This window comes from Aphis gossypii, chromosome X, assembly GCF_020184175.1.
Source record: "Aphis gossypii isolate Hap1 chromosome X, ASM2018417v2, whole genome shotgun sequence".
Classification (NCBI taxonomy): domain Eukaryota; kingdom Metazoa; phylum Arthropoda; class Insecta; order Hemiptera; family Aphididae; genus Aphis; species Aphis gossypii.
Genome location: NC_065533.1, coordinates 48155773 through 48172368, shown reverse-complemented (window position 1 = coordinate 48172368; position 16596 = coordinate 48155773). Strand labels below are relative to the sequence as shown.

The window sequence follows — 16596 nt, the reverse complement described above, 5'->3', positions numbered from 1 at the left end:
ACATAGTTATAATTATGTTAAGTATTAAAACTTTAAAGTGCTCATAAATCATTTTAAAATTAAAATACCAATAAAAGCTTACGTGACACCCTAGATAATAATTCTTACCTTTATGTTTGATAATAGGTCAATTAACTCTATTATTCAAGCTAACAGCATATTAAAATGGATTCTGCTGTCTGCTGAACACAAATTTGCTATATTGTAATATTGTATCTTGCACACTAGTAAGTAGTAAGACGAAGACACACACACACACACACACACATATATAATATATATGTGTATATATTATTTATATATTATGTACACATTGCTAGAATTGGGACAAATTTAACAGAGAAGAAAATAGAGTTTCAAGTGCCAAGCTATGTTAAAATATACATCATTTACAACATTTTGTTGTAATTTAAAAACAAACAAACGTATCTATACTTGAAATTTCCACAAAATATTTATTCATATTAGTGTTATACATAGGTATTATGGTAGTTAAAATTTTTAAAATTTTTTCTCTTTTTGTATTATTATTTATTTATTATATTTAAGTTTTTAGAATTTTTTTAGTTTTTTTCTTTAATTGTCAATTTAAAAAGTTATTCTTGGTCAAAAAGCTTGAAAATTTGGTAAAATGTTATAACATTCGTCACTCATAACTGAAATATTAAAAAAAAAAATGTGGTGAAGTAGGTACCGCTCTGCTGTACATTAGCCATTAGGTGCCGTGTGCCACTATTATACATAGGACTATTGGAGAATTAAATTCGAATCCAATGATAAGTATCATTGTTTTGAAAAATGATTATAAACGGAGATGATTTGTCAGCTTATTTTAAATTGGTTGGTGAAAAAGGTGGCTTATGTTTTAATGACCTAAATATCCTAAAATTAAACCATGTACAGAAAATGTAAATTTAAAAACTTGTGTTTCAAGTTTCTACGACTAATAATTTTTAATTATATCAAAAATCTTAAATTAATTGATAGAAAATCGTTATTAACTAAAGATAACATTTTTTTTTATAAATTTTAGCTACAAAACAATTTGCAAATATTCAAGATTTTGATTCAGTCAAAATAATTTTATTGGTATTTATATAAAAAAAAAAACTAAACAAAAACGAATACTTAAAATACCTATAATATTATTAGCCTTAAAATATTAAAATATTTTGAAAATTAAATTATGTAAAAAATGACAATATTAATAACTGGGGAAATTTTCAAGTACCTACGATTTACACTTTTTGAATAATAACAAATATTGATAATCGTTTAAGGATACATCGTTATCGTTACTCGATTTCGTAAAAATTTAAAATTCAAACGCTCATATCATTTTTCCAATAATGAGGCTTCGATAAATATTTGAAGGAAAATTTATGGAAAAGTTAGTGTTGAATTTTTTAATCTTAGATATAAATAAAATTTTTGTATGAATTTTCAACTACAAAATTACTTGTAAATTATCGCAATTTTAACATATTTCGTACAAATTTGATTTTTAAATTTCAAATTTTAACATAATTTTATAAGCAATCATAAAATGAAAATATTAGTGATATAGTAATTAAAATAAAAAACCACACGAATATATATTTAAACAAAAAGAAAAAAAAACGAAAATACACAAATTATTTTATTATTGTAATGATAAATGTTTCAATTTAAATAACGTATTTCTTTACTACGCTAGTACCTTTTGGACAACCTCTGGCGGTCGTGGGATTCTATCAAGTTTCCTCCGGCTTAGCCAGCGGTTTTATGCTGCGTAAACGGATGGGTGACCGTCAATATTTTTTGTTCATTATTTTTATTTTTATTTTTACAATTTTTTGTTTATAATTAAATAATTTTATATCCTTAATATAAAATTCTCCACTCATTCTTTTTCATATTTGAAATTTTATAAATATTATTTGCAGGTAAGTTTAAAGAAAGGCAATATTGAAATTAGAAAAAGGGTGATTAGTTGTACAACGCTCTGCTGTACAGTAGATAGTAAAAAATAATTCATGGCAGTATACGTCATATACGATAATAAATTAAAAGAAATAAAAATAATCACTACTTATATTAAATTTCATAATAATATAATACATTCAGGATCGGCTCAAGTGTTTAATATACCTAGGTAAACTTGAGTTTTGCCACCCCTTTACATATTAAATCAAATATTTTTTTTATCTATAATACAAAAACGTTAAATTGTGTCCTAGGTGTGGGCCCATGTCACCTACCCCTTGAGCCGGGCCTGAATATATCATGTAAACGTTTTAAGTTTCCGCAAATAATGATTTAAAATTGTATGAAGATTATCTCATTTTGAGAGTGGTTCAAAATATTGTTGTCTTTAGTACTCTACGTGTATGAAAAAGTTCAGAAAATACACGACCAAAAGTTTATATTCAAATAAAAAAAAAGCGTGGTCAAGTGGGTACCGCTAAGCTGTACATAAGGGTATATGTGGATTACTATTATATACGTATATGAGTGTTAAATTTGAATCTAATGATAGGTATCATTGTATACGAAAAACGATTCTGAATGGAGATGATTTGTCAGCCTAAGAATATATTTTAAATTGGGTGGTGAAAAAGTTTGTTTATGTTTTAATGACCTGAATACTCCAAAATTAAACCTTGTAGAGAAAATGCAAATTTAAATAACTGGAGTATGTTTCAAGTTTTTACGACTAGTAATTGAAATTTTTAACTACTTATAATAAAAATCTAAAATTATGTGATCTTAACTTTGTGTTGAATTTTTTAAACTTAGATATAAACACAAACAATTTTATGATTTTTCAACTACAAAATTACTAGCGAATTTTGACATATTTTGTAAAAATTTGAATTTTAAGCGCTTATATAAAAAAATATGACTAACGATTTTTGATTGGCTCCTTATCTTTATAAAATATATAGAAATCACTATCATTATGAAACAAAAACTTGTTGTGTATGATAATTGATAAGTATTGTATTTCAGTACTCAAAGTAAACGACCACATCAGGGGCTGAACTAGCATATTTTTTTAACAGGGTCAAAGTATAAAATTAACCTCTCTCATATTCAGCCTTTCTATATTATGACACGGTTATTTGATAATTTGGCACCCTTTGACCAAAATTTCCCATTCAAGTACCCTAATTTGCCTCTCTTCTAGAGTCCTGATCATTTGAAACTTGAAAACCAAAATTAAAAACATACAAATAAATAACTTATTTGTTTCTTAATTCCAAATTAATAATTATTAATAACTGGTTTATTGTTATTTAATTGTGTTTATTTTTTTTATAATTTATACATCTTAATCATTGTATAGGTAGGAAAAATGAAAAAAAACATTGTGTAAGGAAAACAACAATTACTACTGATAAATCAGTAGTGGTGATATAATTATTGAATTTTCAAACAGTTCATCATAGAAAATACAATACTTACACATTTAAAAAAATAAACTTGCTGTTAAAACATTAATTTATACATTGTAGCTAATTCACACAAATTAAAATGAGTAGAATTTTAATTAGTTACATGGAATAAATAAAGTTTGTGGATATTTGTCATATAAAATAAATGGAGATGGTAAACTGCGGAAAAAATTTACCTTTTTCTTTAAGTTGATAGGTATGTAAAACTGCGACAAAAAAAATTAAGATTATCCAATCTGCGACAAAACCGATAAGAAACATTATACAAACTGCGGAAATTTATTTTATATACTTTCTACATATACATATCGTTACGATAATCTATGTACACGTTTATCGTTTAATTAGGTATAATACATGTTATGGCAGCTATTAGAGTATTAGCTAGTAGAGATTCTTAGGACTTAGAGTATTAGGCGTACAAATTCTTTATGAAAATGGCCAACAGCCTATTTTATCAAATATATTTTATATTACTATTAAAGTAATTAATTTTAAACAAAAAATAAAAAAAATAACTAAGATCGTTAATCTTCATTTAAATATCTAATTTCAGCCAATTTTTTTTAACATCTTAAAACCTGTGTTTATATATTTTACTCGTAAGTATATTGTTTTGGACATATTATACTTCTTTACTGTAAAAATTGAATACTTGAAAAAATATTCACAGCAAAATTATTTGCATATTTTGACGAATTTTGTCAAAATTTGAATTAAAAACACTTATAAAAAAAATCAATCTTTTAAGTCAAGTTTCTAGGTACTTAATTTTTTATCGATATTTGTGTTAAAACCCTAAATAAAAATTGAAATTTTCAAAGCATTAAAATTAAGCTCAATAAGAATCAATATATTTATAAAATTACATCATGCATAAAAAATGCTAATAAAAATATTTTGATTAAAATTTTATGTAAGTATCTTAGTTATATATTAGTTTTAAGTTTAGTTAAAAAAATGGGTATTGTCTAAACATTTTATTTTTTATTTTTACTGGTTATTTTAAAAAAGTATTAGTAATTTCTCTTCCTCTTAAGTATTAGGTTCGATTATTTGCCAGAATATTGCTTTAAAATATGATGATATAGATATATGTTTCCGCCATGATTGAGTGAGGTGAAATCTACATCCCACGATTGAAATGAAAAACATAATAACTTTGGATACTATCTCATTAATACTTTGTTCAAAATCAGATACAATAATAAACAGACTAAATTCAAGCTTAAAAGCTTAAGTATTTTTCTTTAGTGTATCGTAAATAATTGGAAAAAAAAAACCGAAATTTGTATTGTATCTTGGGAGTATAAATATTTTAAGTTTGATTTTATAATGTAGAACATATTATATCTTTTATTTCATTGTTATATAACATAATAGAAAATTCTCAACTTTGTTATTATGTTAGTCAATTATTTTTAATGCTGAGTGCGAATTTCAGAAATAGATTTTAGTAGGTAGTAGTGGAAGTGTTTTTTCTTTTCAGACAATAAATATTTCTACGAATGTAGTTTATATCTATAAACACTTATGATTCTTGATTGAACTATTCTTAGTCTATTAATTTTTATAAGCACCTATTTAAAAATATCATACAGTTTTCCATTTTGAAGAATTAGAAATAGGTAGGTAATTTTTTTCGTTAAATTTTTACTCGGCAAATGTTTTTTTTTTAATATCTTTTTCAACTTAATTTATAAATAGCTTTGATGGCTCTGAAGTGCATTACTTCAATGTTTATCTCCATTTAACTCTTGCTTGTATAATTACTAATTACTATTTAGTTCTTTATAAAACGTGTAATTATTTAAAACTAATAACATTTTGCTTTTTTTACAATAGAAAATATTTTTCGTCATGTTACCAACGTCTGAGATTTTTTTCTACTAAAACATATCTAACAAATAACATAGTATCTCAAAATTATTTCTAACAATTATAATGATAATATTTATAAAGATAAAAATTATAAATGTATAATAAAATATAATAACACGTTTAATTTTCGTGTAAAATTAACATAAAAAGTGCAAAATAAAATTTAGTGTTTCCATTCAACAAGACCACTAAGAAAAATTACCATCGTGTACTTATTTTAAGCACAGTTTTATTAATAAAGTTATAAACAAGAAAACTTTTTTATTTGTTTTTATGAATACCGAAATAAAAAAATCTATTTATTAATATTATACTTGAAAAAAGTAATTAGTTGTGATTAAAAGCATTGAACTGAATTTCAATGTGTGGTAATTAGTGGTAAGTACTAAGTATTAAATTCTATGGTAAATATATATCTACATTTTGTGTTGTATTCTGCATTTTGGGTGGTATTCAAAAGCGCCGACTAATTCAAGTTTTATAGCTTGTCTATAGTGCGGTTCACGGTCTATCTAACTGTGGTCAATCTAGAGCTAACCAGATTTTATTGTAGATGTTTCTGGAATATATTATAGAAAAATTAGCCTGTCAGGGTTTTTCTCTTTATACCAATTTAACGTTTACGTAGTACTTAAAAAAAAAATAATAAAATCTTTTCTCTTAAATGTTAGTATGAACTCTTCTCTTAAGTCTTAATAAGTGTCAAGGGTTTCGGAATATTATATAATTAACAATAAAATAGGTAATAATTTAACTAGATATTTGATAGACATATTGATTTACATTGGTTTTACTAATTAATTATTTTCCAACGCCAAATTCATATGTGTAATTAAGTTAAGAAAGATTGTGTGACTAATCCATCCCTAGCTCTTGCACCAGAACCCTCTTTTGTAAGAATCGGTGGGACACATAATTTGCGCTAGAAAACCAATTTTTTATACGTTCGTCATCCTAAGCGTATTATATCCGATCAACAGGGATAGCTTAATACAATATCGCTGTATAGAAATTAATACGATTTTCTGAACACTGTGCCGATGTATTAATATGTATTGTAATAATACATATGTTGTTTGAACGCGCATTGTGTTTTTGTATTCCCTCAGTAACTCCCTCGGTAGTAGTGCTGGTGCAGTGTATTTCGACGACGTACAATATTATTACCCATACACAATACAACACACAAGGCGAGCACAATGTGTTATTGTAGACGATTTGGGTTCGCCGTTTTGAGTGGGTGGCTGTACTTAATTCAAATGTTGAATACTTCTGCAGCTCTGCGTGGTCACTGGTCAATATTTGGTGTACATACATACGTGAATACGACGAGGTGGAATGAGTATATAAATATTATACAGCACGCGCGCGGTGTGTTGTATCGTATATTCGTATGAAGTCCTATGTACCGCCTATTGATATAAATCGGCGGTGGCGGCAGGGGTTTATTTTTTCATCTCGTTGACCCTATCTGTATATTGCGGAAACGAAATAAATAAAAACGAGATACGACCCGGCTAACGAAATATTGAACGACGAAAATGAATAAAGACCCGCGTAGTTGGCCTTACAGAAATGTCGTGTTCTCACAGTAGGTACCTATCTTGTATTTCTGTGTATATATGCACAGCATACGCGATACGCACGCTTCATGTTTATTCAATTATTGTAAACAAACACAATACGCGTATATAATATTTTTGACGATATTATATTCCTTTTTACTTCGTTTCGTAGAGCGTGCACACACAATGGTGACGCTACTCGGTGGTCTCAGGGTCTGTAGTACCCATCTCCACCCGACTATCACATGGACACCCTTAGAACCGATTTAAGTCTTTGTCCTTCACATGTTCGCGCCTACTGCAGTCTGTTTGACTAGTCTAGTGTCACACGGTGGTTATAAGTGAAATCCATTTTATATTTTATACTTTTATGATTTTATAAATTTGAGCAGCCTATAGAATCAGGATTGCCTTTATAGTATGTACGTACTCAATATCGTTTCATGTTTAGTTCCATACGGTTGAGTTTTGGGTATTTTTAATTGCTGGGGGCAGTAGCATAGCCAAGAATTTTATATTGGGGGGGAGGGGGGGTTAAATCTTACAAAAATATCTTAATTAAATATTTCTTTCATTTATAATTTTTGAAAAATCATGTTTTTAATAGATCATGCAACAAATTATTTATAAAAAGTGTTTTTTTTTTTATTTATCTATTATGACTCCAATCTTATAATTGTATCCTTCTTGGAACGTTTTGATTAAAAATTTGTATGACATCTAATTCTTTGAATGCTTTTTTTTTGTTATCCGATATCAATATTTTCATTGTCAATTATTGACTATTATTTAGTTTTTTTACTGTTATATACTGTAAATAAATTATAATTCTTAACAAGGTAGAAATGGTTCTCTCTAGTGTTTTGTATAAAATACTGAAAACTCATTTTTCCGTTTAGCAACCATGTTTAACTAGAAACTATTCAGTACTCATTAATCATTGCAAAAATATGAACAATGAATATTATAATAGTAGAGAGCTGCAGTAAACAGTCTATAAGTGTATTATTTGATACCAATTATCATTTATAATAATTATTAACAATAATAGCACACATGAGTATTAGGTACTTCATATTAGATAAGAATGTAATACTTATAATATTATGTATTAGTATAATGGTTTGTATAATCGAAGTATCGTACCATAAATAAAAATATATTAACCATGGTTGTGTTACTAACTAATAATTAATCATGTTATTATCACGGTAATATAAGAAAGAATAAAAAATATATATAAGGACAGATATACGTTGTATTTTGCAGAAGTAACACTTGTGGTTTTTTTATTTTTAGAACTTCCAGTATATAATTATTATAGTTCGACAATTATTACAATATATAATATAGATAAGGTTTACAATAGATAGTTTATTATTATAGCATAATTACTAATTAGAAAATAACACTTGTGGTTATTATGTGATTTAAGTTCTGCTAAGGATTACTAATTACTGATATGTGTTAACTACCTACACAATATTACAATATTTTTTATTATAATCACGGACTAATATTGCTTTTGGGGAGAGAAGGTAGAAAAATAAATTAAAATAGGGTTTTAGCCCTTACCCTTCTAGCACTCATAGTTTAAAATGACAATAGAATATCCATAAATCTTAATCAATATTATTTGTGTAATGCCTCAAATGAAAAATATTTTAATTTCCATTTATAAAAGTATCTATACCTCTTGATTTTATAGAGTCATATAGCATTAAGCATATATTCGAGATACATTTTTTAATTTACTATTTAATTATGCAATTTAAGTTTTAACTAAATAGGATTTTAGTTAAAATATTCTTTCAATAGTCAGCGTAGATACAGTGAAGTATAATCGTGCATTGGTACTTATAATAATCATTGATTAGGTATTGATATAATATAATGTTGAATAACTATTTTTTACTACCAAAATAAACGCAAAAGTATAAATCATAATTATCTATGAATATTTTATTAAATTTACGTCTGGTTGATTTCTCGTCAGCTATAATCTTAGTTCAGAATAAATTGATGTTGAAACATGATTTAAACTTCTTAGTCCATAAAAATTTAATATTACAAAATATGGTTGATACATTATACGGAAAAAAATATCTAAAATATAAAATTTAATATAATGCAGTTGAATATTCAAATATCTGCATAACATACTATTGTAAAATTCCAACTGGTAGCTCGATTGATTGACATCGGATTGAAACGGTTATTCGTATTGCAATACTGCTGTACATGGACGTTTTCATCTTATTACCAAATTTGTTTCTAAACGATTTGTCTATTAAAATATGGTATTGACCGCATTGTCCCTTATAATTATCTTTGGTACACAAATAATTTATGTCAATACCAGATAAAAAAAAATTATATTTTTCAATAAAATATATAATAATTTTGTTCATAAATTGATTATGATTCCTCTAAATATTTAAAACCAATTAATTATTATGATTTTAAATATATTGTGTATTGTTGTCATGGGAGAGCGTGATGATGCTTTCTAAGTGGATATTACTGACCGATTATATAGCCGTATAAGCAGGTACACACACTTTTGTTGTGTTAATATTAGGTATGTTGGATTCATTATTGTTTGTACAGTGTGTTTAATAGCTTGTAAAAATTGAGGGTTTCGCTATATGTGAAGACGAGATTATTTTATTCCATTTATATTGTTTCTAGAAGTGAGACATGTACGATTTACAATATTTATACATAAATGAAGGGTGGAATCAAAGTGCAGCCAAAACTACTGAACCGATTTATTTGAAATTTTCACTAAATGTACTTATTACTATATGTATAAGCGCACTAGGAAAAAAAAATTTTTCTATGGAAGTTGATCCTCAAAGGTGAAGTATATTTTAGTAGATCGTGACCAAAAAAAGTTTGGCCACCACTGGTATAAGTTATATTTTAATTTGCCTATATTATACGTACATCATTTACAAAGAAATTTCACAATTTTTGTTTGGAATAATTTTTATGCAGTTTTTATAAATTTATATGAAAATTTGACAAATAATATTTCATTTTACTTATACTAAAATAGTAAAATGTAATAAAATAAATAAAAGGTAAAGTAATAATATAAGTATTATTTTATAATAAGTTTTAATTATTACAATTTATAAGTACGAGTAGGCATAACTAAAAATGTAATTAAATATGTGAGGTACATACGAATGTGCAGGTGTAGATCTTTATATGTTGTATACTTTTATAAAAGAACACATTTGAATATTGAATGATTAATATATCATATTAATAATATATAAAATTGAAATTTATCTGTATTATTATTAATAATTTTATAAAAACGACTTGTTTAGTAACACAATTATATTTTTCTAATCAGTCAATTTTTATATAGCAACTGTATTCTCTAAGTTTTAAGAGTTAGTTTTAGAAAACTAAATATCACTTGATTATAAATAATTAACTTACGCATGTTAATAGTTTTATACTAAAACTTATTAAGAAAGCTTCAAATTTGTTATGTAGTTTTATATTTTTCACCCAATTTAAATAAATATTAAGTTGCTGTAGAGTTTTTATTTTGTCAACTTGGTGTAAGTACTAAATCGGTGTATTATAATATAGGTTAGGAGAAGGGTATAAGGTATTAGAGAATCATAATAATTAAAAAGGCGTATATTAAACTCCTACAGTGGCGCTGAACTAAATTTTATGAGGAGAGGCGATGGAATTCAAAAAATACCTGCCTACACAAATAATTAAAACAGAACTGTAGGAGTTCCCCCGCACCCTCTCTAAACTGCATAAAAATGACTTAATTTATTATCAATTATTAAAAGTGGGTAATAATTCTGATGTGTAGTAGATTTCGAGTCTATCTCGTTATTGAGTAGGTTACTGTAATGTATGAGATAAATTTGAATTTGACGATGAACTCATAATCGTTGACTAATTGATTTTAAATGGTGATGATCTGTTAGCTTCCATGAATATTATTAAAAGTATTAAATTATATGTATATTACTGTATATCAATTTATTTGATATCACTTGTATTTTATCGTAATTAAATTAATTAAATCAACTGCTTTATTTAGCTGTTGAGTCTGTTTGAAGAATACGATAATAATAATTAATGTTTGTAATTTATTTTCAGTAATGTAGTAGATTTAATTTATAACTTATTTTTATCAATAATATCGCTTAAAATATATATTATTGTTCTTAATTAAGTTAATATCGATGTACTGTAGGTTTGTAGAACTGTGTGATTGTGTGAATAGGTTCTGAGTCTAAAATATGTATGTAATAAATTATAACTGTTAGTTATTTTGAAGATTTTCTTGTGTATATTGTTTAGAAAATAATAAAATACATAATAATTTCATAAAGTTCAATTTTCAAATCCTTACTATTAATATTTTTTGAATTAGATAGATTACTAAAATTGAAAGGTACCTAGAAGAACAATTTTTTTGTATGTATCTAATTTAATCAAAATTTGAACTGCAGTAAAATAAGTTAAAAAAAAATTTATTTTACATATTTCAAATATAAGTAAGAATTTGATCATTTAATATTTAGTAATCAATTTATTATAATTTATAATTGATTTTAGTAGGCTTACCATTTATTATATTGTAGACTGCATTCAGGGCAGGATCAAGGCTGCTCATAAACTAAAATTAATTTACTGCGTAATTTACATATTGATATTTTACTTCTAAATTTGTTATTTTGTCTCAACCTTTTCAATTTGCCACTCCAGGTGGCTATAGGTTATAGCCTAAATAACTTAAGCATTAGTACCTCCCGGACTGCACTTGTATCACTAAGCTATACTCTTTGAGTTTTATTATAATTTAGTCTTAAGAATAAAGAAGATTAGGTTTTAATATTATTATTAGGTATTTGTTAGTATAGGTACTAACAAATGCACTTACATCCAAATTTAAATGATGCACCAATGTATAGTGTGCATACTGCCTATACAGCGGTCATCCAATATATCACTGCTAACTTTACATTTATTATCAACTCAATAACTCATCAACCCATTTGAATAAGGTGGGTAATTAACTCCTTATATATTATTAAGTTTAACTGTAATTCAAGTTCAATAGTATAACAATAAATCTTTGATATTACTAATTATCTATTTGTGCAAAACTAATCTAAACTAATTTTCAACACGTATCTTGCAAAATATTAATATGGGGTTGTGTATGTGCCAAACGTTAATACACCACTGAATAGAGGTACTTGCGTACTCGTCTAATCTTTTTGAAACCCACGAAATGTGGAGTTAAATATTCACACTCTGTTCCACTCTCAATAATAATATAGGTATTATTGCTTATTATAGTAGGTAATAGTTATATAGGTACAATAAATTATATTATAAAGGTATTTTAACGTATACCATATTATATAATACTATTTACGATGTGTAGTAGTTTATTAATAGGTTACCAATATAAAATTATTATCTTTAATTAATTTGTTCGCATACTTTTATTGCTATATAGACGATGTTGATAGTTATTAAATAGTTATACGGTCGATTTTTCTATCAGGTTTTTGTAAAACACCGACGTACCGACTCGGCAATTTATTTCTTTTCACCCAGCACCCAATCACCCCCCCCCCCCCCGTCAAAGTTTCAGTTGTTTCGGAATAAGTTTTTTCGGGCGTCCGTATACTAGGCCGTAGATTAATAGATAAATGCCGTTGCACTGCACACTTAGGTTTGTGCCCGTAGGGCGGCCGTCGGACGGCGTGATGGTGTGTATAATTGTATAGCGCCGAGCGTTTTACGACTGCACCGAAACAACGGCGTCGGGTGGTTTTTGCACTGTTCAAGCGTTAGTGTAAAAATCTCGTGTTGCTGCGAATGGTATACCAAGGCGGCTGTGGCGGAGAGGTGAACAAAAAAGGTCCGCGACGTTCGCGACTACGACGACGACGACGACGCAGTTGCCGTGGTGACGACGGGACGACGACCGCCGCCGCCGCCGCGACGCGATCACCGGTTATGTTTCGGCGGCGTGTAGTAGGGTGAAGACGGGTGCGGGGAGAAGCGGCGGCGGCGCATGAACCGCGCGCGCGGTATATACGGTTACCGCCGCGCCACAGCCACCACCGACCGACCGGCCGGACGGCGACACCACTCGGCAGTAGCACACATGCTCGGCGCACGGCCGGTCGAACGTTTCTCGGCACACGGATCGTCGTCGAACGTAGGCGCAACGGACAACGTCTCGTCGGTCGCGTGTGCGCATTTTCAACGGTTCGCACACTCCCCCGGTCGCCGCGCGCACACTGCCACCCTCGTGGTCGCAGTCGACCACTACCGCGGTAGTGATTGCGAATTCGCAATAACAACACAGTAGGTATTTATTAAAACATATATCGTTGTAAACAGTATCGTCGCCGCCGCAGTCGACAGTCGTGCGTGCGAGACTATACGACGTGTTTTCGCGGTTTTCGACGGTTTCGCGCGCCGCGGGAAAGTCATGCGAACGCGATACCTACCTGACTCGACGAACGCCGTACCGTAGGTAATATTATCGCGGATCTGCACGGGCACGCTGACATCGAATCGTACGCACGTAATATTGCGCGATAAGCTCGCTGCTCGCGTCATGTCGGCGTCCGGCGGAAGAGACAAGACGGACGGTGCCGGCAGCAGGTGCTCCGGCGGATTACAAGATGCAGGTACGTTATTTTATTTTTAAAACCATACGTATACACATGTAGTGTACATGTATTCAGGCACTGCGCGTTCGTAACGCTTTACAATATTTGTTTATAATAATATATGTATAGATAAACCGCTTCGTTGTAAATATTATCGTACGTTTAGACGCTGTTTGGAATAAGGGCGCGTTATTGGGGCGTGAATGCTGCGGCCCGCCGTGTACTCCGCGTCCCGGTGACTACCACCTCGCCGCCGCCGCAGCACTTCACCGCCCTTTCAATCCGACGGCTAACGCCTTTTTTGACCGTTCGTCGGCCGTTTCCTGGACCCTATCGCCCGTGTCTAGCACTCTGTTTCCCGATTTTTGAAATGCGTTGAAAAAGCATCGTGTTGAAAACCGTTATTTTCGGTTTCGCCTCTGATAAGAAAATAATAGTAGGTAACGATATAGTATACGAGGAAGCTATTTGCAATCGAGAAATTATTATATACTATTAAACGATAGCACGACGGTGACGGGCTGTCATCTCAAAACGGAAATAAAATGTCATTGCAATATGTATAATGTTTATTTTAATCTGTCAATGTTGGCTTACTATCTATATCTCTTTTTTTAGTTAGCTTAGTATTTACACCCACAGGAATGCTATTATTTATACATATAGTTCCTCATAAATGAGGTATCGTTATTTTTTTAGTATTGCCTGGTTTGACATTATCTTACGCTTAATTGTAAATGAAGCACTTGGGTAGGTATATAGTTCATATTTTTATAAAATTACTGTACCTATATTTTTCAAAAGTGCTTGTAAAGTTGTTGAATTTTACAATTTAATTCATTGATATAATATAATTTTATAATTTTATAAGTTGCTTTCTAATTATCATTATAATTATGTTATAAATCATAATAAAACTATAATAATTATTATGAATATTAATATGAAACATACAGGCATTTAGCTTAAAATTATAATATGTATTCACAAAAATATGTAGGTATTATTAATACTAAAATTAATTGCAGCTTCCTCATAAACTAATCTAATTCCACTCAAATGTAATATTTGTTATATCAGAATAGGTAATACAATTGTTATATAGGTAGGTACCTACTGTTTAAAGAAAAACACATTTTATGAATATTTATTTTTATATTATCAATTTTGCACTCGAGAAACGTTTCAAGCATTTCATAAAAATTGAAATATTCTTGTCATCTTTTTCAAGACTATTCATGATTTTATTCAAACATTATACATGTCAAATTTATACATTCAAAGCAGTATAATAGTGCTATAATACGTCGATATTCAAGAACAAAATAAATAGGAATATAGAATTATCATTACTCATCTAGATCTAATAATATAATATATTCATTCGGAAATACATTTTTCGGTAAAATTAATAACACTGCGATTAGGTATAAATGTATAATCACTCAGTATGATAAATAAGTAAAAAATATGTTTTTATAGTAGATACATAGGACATAGGTCTGCATATTATATATATTATCATAATTCGTAAGTAGATTTTGAGTAATATTATATTATTATGTATTAGTCAGACATTTTACGCATTAGGTACTTACTATATAATAGTTATTTGCTGTGAGCCTGGTTTAAGATTATTTATTAATAGGTAATACTGGTGACTTCGATCTTGGACATAAATCGGACCTCTACTTCTCTCCATACGATAAGCTTATACTAAAATATATAGGTATCTACTTATTAAGAAGATATACTTAAAATTAAGACTGACATTATTATGCATTAGATCTAGCTTTTTGTTAATAGGTATATTTTTTAGATTTATCTAGTTAAAAATATTTTTAAAACCAACTTATTACTTTTTCATTAATTATATTTTCTTATGTTATAAATGTTGGTACCTTTTATTTGTTAATTTTAATTTTTGATTAAGTTCACTGAATTATTTTCTTATGTGGCTTTTATTTTAAAAAAATTTAACTAGTAAAACTTATTCAAGTGTAAGGTTGAACGTTATAAACAAATTTGTTTCTCTAACCGACTACTTGATAGGGGTAGAGACTACAGTTATAACTATATACCTACTCATTTTTAAGGCTGTATAGAGGGTAAGCTGTATAAGCACCTGCTAGTTACCGAAATAAAAAAAAGTATATAAGTAGGTACAAATAGGATTTTTTTAACCGATCGTATAATATACACGTTTTATTAATAACATAAATAATATTATATCTAAATAGCCATAACTTAGTTCTAACTCATAAATAAATTTAGAATAATTCCAACAAATTTATATTTAAAAAATTTAATATTAAAGAAGGGTTTACGTAAAAATTCATCAATTATAAGAAAACAATAAGTTTATAATTAGTTTTCTAAGGAGGTAATATAGCCTTTGGGAAATATAATATCTGAATTCTCGTAAGTTTAAATAATTTGAATTACCTGCGTAAAATTATTATTCAATATATATATGACGTACCTACTACTGTCTATAATATATTGAAGGACTTCCGTTGAATAGTCGGAAATCATTGCACATCAATGATTTCTAATTAATTTTATCCATAAATTTTTCTCTTACAACGGCTCATCGTGTCACATGTTGCCATGTTGGTGTTATTGTAGTAATCGTTTTTTTTCTGGGAGAGTGAACCAAAACAATAATTTTACCTCCTTAAACACCTGTGTATCGAATTTTGAAACATTTCTTGAACATTTTGAGTACCCGAATAAAGCCGGAAATCGTCATAAATGATTGTCTATATAATTTATAATACTTAATTACGAGCTTAATTATATAAGAAAATAACTTGTGATTTTTATATACCATTGCACTAACCTTATTTTTTTATTAATTATTATTATTTTAAGATTTTAAATCAGCTGATTAAATATAAAATAAAAATAAATACATACTATAAAAATTCACAAGTAGTACTGAACATTATAATAATATTTAAGCCAGTCGCTCAGATGCTGAGGCTAGTTTTAATAAAAACATTATAAATATCAATTAGACACTTG

The 16596-nt window shown here is 28.4% G+C and overlaps 1 protein-coding gene across 2 annotated transcripts in view; it reads left to right on the top strand.

Moving 5' to 3' along the window:
• The first annotated feature begins 13035 nt into the window (after positions 1-13035).
• Positions 13036-16596, top strand: part of LOC114125022 (myosin-VIIa) — a 110750-nt gene continuing 107189 nt past the window's right edge. For both annotated transcript variants that reach the window (XM_050205151.1, XM_027988498.2), the window contains exon 1: positions 13036-13587. In XM_050205151.1, the coding sequence (XP_050061108.1) occupies positions 13515-13587 (73 nt within the window). In that variant the 5' untranslated portion in view covers positions 13036-13514. The remainder of the gene's footprint in view (positions 13588-16596) is intronic.